The sequence below is a fragment of the Atta colombica genome, unplaced genomic scaffold, assembly GCF_001594045.1.
Source record: "Atta colombica isolate Treedump-2 unplaced genomic scaffold, Acol1.0 scaffold27, whole genome shotgun sequence".
NCBI lineage: Eukaryota > Metazoa > Arthropoda > Insecta > Hymenoptera > Formicidae > Atta > Atta colombica.
Genome location: NW_017259370.1, coordinates 3673996 through 3677174, shown reverse-complemented (window position 1 = coordinate 3677174; position 3179 = coordinate 3673996). Strand labels below are relative to the sequence as shown.

Genomic DNA, 3179 nt, shown 5'->3' with positions numbered 1-3179 from the left:
ACAACTATCATTGTTAAGTAACTAGAAGAGTTCTAATGCTTTAATATTATACAACAGCTATTATTCTCTGTGAGAGAGGTGTTTACCAAGTAATTTAGCAATAAAGCCATTGGCAGTGTTAAATGAACTATACATAGAAATAGATTACATGGACAGAAAATTAGTAATCCCATCGATATATAGTTGAATCCCTTTTGTGCTTAATCAATGCCTACTTAAGTGGGAGCAAACGTCTCGAGTTCGAGTGTTAGTTGAACGACAAAACAACGAGTCGCCGAGGCGGAAAGCGGGCGGAAAGGAAGTTTTGAGGGCATCTGGAAGCTCCTAGTTAGTACTCGGAAAAACAAGCTGGCTGTCGTCAGGATAAGGGGATTAAGAGGATTCTGAGCCAGCAGCTGGCAACTAACGCTCGAGCCAATTCCTCGGAACTGGGTTGGTCTATAGTCGCAGTATTCAGACTGCGCGTCGGCTTCGACGAGCCAAGAAAGAATCTGCCGTCGTCGTCGTCGTAATGTATCGCCGGTATTTTGCGAATCACGTACACCTACGTGCATTGGAAGGAAAAAAAAATGCGAATTATATCGAGCGAACGTTGCTGTGGAAATGATTAGAAAAAAAAAAAACTGACAAATTAACATACTTAAATGAATTCTTAGAATATTATTTTTAATAATCTTGTAGTGTAAAATGGAATTTTTAAATAGCTTGAGATGTTATTTTTCTAAACTTCTTAGTTTCGTAAAATAATTTAAAAGGATTTATTATGGTTTTTATAGAACAAGAAAACATCTTTTGAATTGATTTCCTATTGATTAAAGTAATCATTGGCTTCAAAATATTCTCTTTTATTCAGAAGAAATAGAGCTCGAAAAAGAAGCTTAAAGAAACTGGAATCAGTAACTTTATTTGAATATTTTGTATAATGGAATTTGACAGCGAAACCATAAATTTTCTGCGCCATTCGAATACATCTTACACTTGGATCACCAGACACCATCATGCAATAGAAATCGCGGAGGGTGCGGTCAGCGGAGCTTTCGGTTAAAGTCGAAGAAAGTCGTAAAGCGCTTAGAGGCAAAAATTCATCTTGCTACGGGATAAAGTCCGTGCGATAACTTTAGACGGAAAAATTTCTGCCGATCATAAGGATGAAACCCCGAAGTTGTCGGACGATAAGTAGCGGCGGCCGGAGTTCGCTCGATTTCCTACAGTTTTCATTAGAGAGCGAATCGTATTTCTCTCCCCTTCACCACGTCTTTCACCTTCTTTTTCTCTCTCATTAACGACCCGTCGAGTTACTCTACAATTTCCTCGACTAGACAATAAGCACAGCTGTGAAAAGAAAGAGGTACGAGGATGAGGAGAAACATCGCTTCCCCTTCCACTTGCCCCAGCTTTTCATAAAATCCAATTTAAGAACTACCCTGATCCCTCCCCTCCTCGTTCGTCCTTATTTCTCTAAAGTAGTGAAGATCCGACAGGACATTTTTCTTCAAGATTGTAGTTAATGCATAATAAAAATGTGCAGAATATTGGGAGCTATGAACTCAGTATATTTTCCTTTTTTGTCTTTTTTAGTGTAAAACATAATTATTCAAAAACAAAAAGCAAGAATTTTTAGTTTAGGTGTTTATTTAATTATTAAACTAATTATAATAAATAATAAATCACTTATAGCACTATTTTTTGTTCTTCGCTCATTAAATTCTATGTAACTATTTCCAGAAATAAAAATAGATATTTTATATACAAAAAGAAAATAATGTTCCTCTCAAATAATTACAGTATTTATATATTTTCTGTATTTTATTAATTTTTTTATTTTCGACATATATTTTATCTTTTTATTTTATATCGATTCTTTTACATTTCATTCGCATTTCGTAATGAGGAGACCTCTCGTGTGAAATGTTACAATTCTGCATCAACAAGCTCCAAATCGTCGGTAACATAGTCTCAAGAATCTATTGATAAGATTTTAGGAATTAATAAAAATGTATTTTTATAATGTTTTTTTTATTTATTAATTATAGTTCAAACATACAGCTCGTTTTGTGTAGAAAAATATTATTTTTATTATTTTCTACATCGATTATATTGATTACTTTTTATATTAGGTTTATTTGTGTCACATTCTCTAACATGCTCTAAAATGCTCCATACCATTTACTCACTCTAACGCGCTCATTGAAGTAAGTAGAAGCTATAGCAAGAGCATATTGGAGCATGCTGGAACATGCAACGCGAACAAACCTATTTTATTAACTCATTATTATAATATATATTTCAATTATTCAATTACAATGTATGCATTCAGAATGACAACTGTTCACTGAGCGCTTAGTAAACGATTGCCATTCTGAATGCATCCAATGCAGTATATGCAGTGAGAATAAAATTATTAGATCTTCTAGAATCTATTATTCTTTGGTCCAAATTAAAATTCGTTAAATTAAAATTGTCTTATATTGCTTAGGACATGGTTCCACATCATTCACCGCTTTTCGATAATTATTCCAGACGTTTCGATTGTTAAAACAGACAGTTCCACCGCCTCGTATGTATTGAGTATCCTGGAAAATAATAAAATACAAATCATGCATTATTCTAAATTAGCTTTAAAAATATAGAAGACATAAAAGAAAGAAATGTTATAAATTAAATTATAGCCTCTGTTACTTGGAAAAAAATCTAATCGATTTAATTAATTAAATTTATGTTTAATACTTCGTTTAATAAATTTTTCTTATTTGTAAACTAATGTTATCAGCCCTAATCTCTATTTTTTTTCTGTAAAAAATATGTACTTACTGCTCGATTAATATCACCTATGCAAGTCCAAGTTCGATTAGCTTTACCTTCAACAGCCACCGCCCACTTGGAATGATCGCGACTACTTTTAAAATCGATATTAACTGATGCCAAATTAATGGTTATAATATTGTATACTCTAAAAAAATAATAAAAATTTAATTTAATTAAAGATATGGAAAAATTTTTAATTTAACAATAAAAATGAAAAATGTAACATTACTTTACTCGTTCGCAGTCCGATGGCAGTCTGCCTCGTCCGTTTAACCATGTTTCGGCAAATAAATCTGTTTTTAACGTCGGTGCAACGAAATCTTCATACAAATCTATAAATAAACATAAATAATAATTATTTATTGATAAGATTT

General features: G+C 32.4%; 1 protein-coding gene across 1 annotated transcript in view; it reads right to left on the bottom strand.

Annotated features, from left to right (window-relative positions):
- Positions 1-2159: 2159 nt before the first annotated feature.
- The window catches only part of LOC108689586 (plancitoxin-1), a 4924-nt gene continuing 3904 nt past the window's right edge, over positions 2160-3179 (bottom strand). Inside the window, exons 5-7 of the mRNA XM_018196437.1 lie at positions 3035-3137; positions 2812-2950; positions 2160-2573 (exon numbers count right to left, since the gene is read on the bottom strand). Of these exons, the coding sequence (XP_018051926.1) occupies positions 2448-2573; positions 2812-2950; positions 3035-3137 (368 nt within the window). The 3' untranslated portion in view covers positions 2160-2447. The remainder of the gene's footprint in view (positions 2574-2811; positions 2951-3034; positions 3138-3179) is intronic.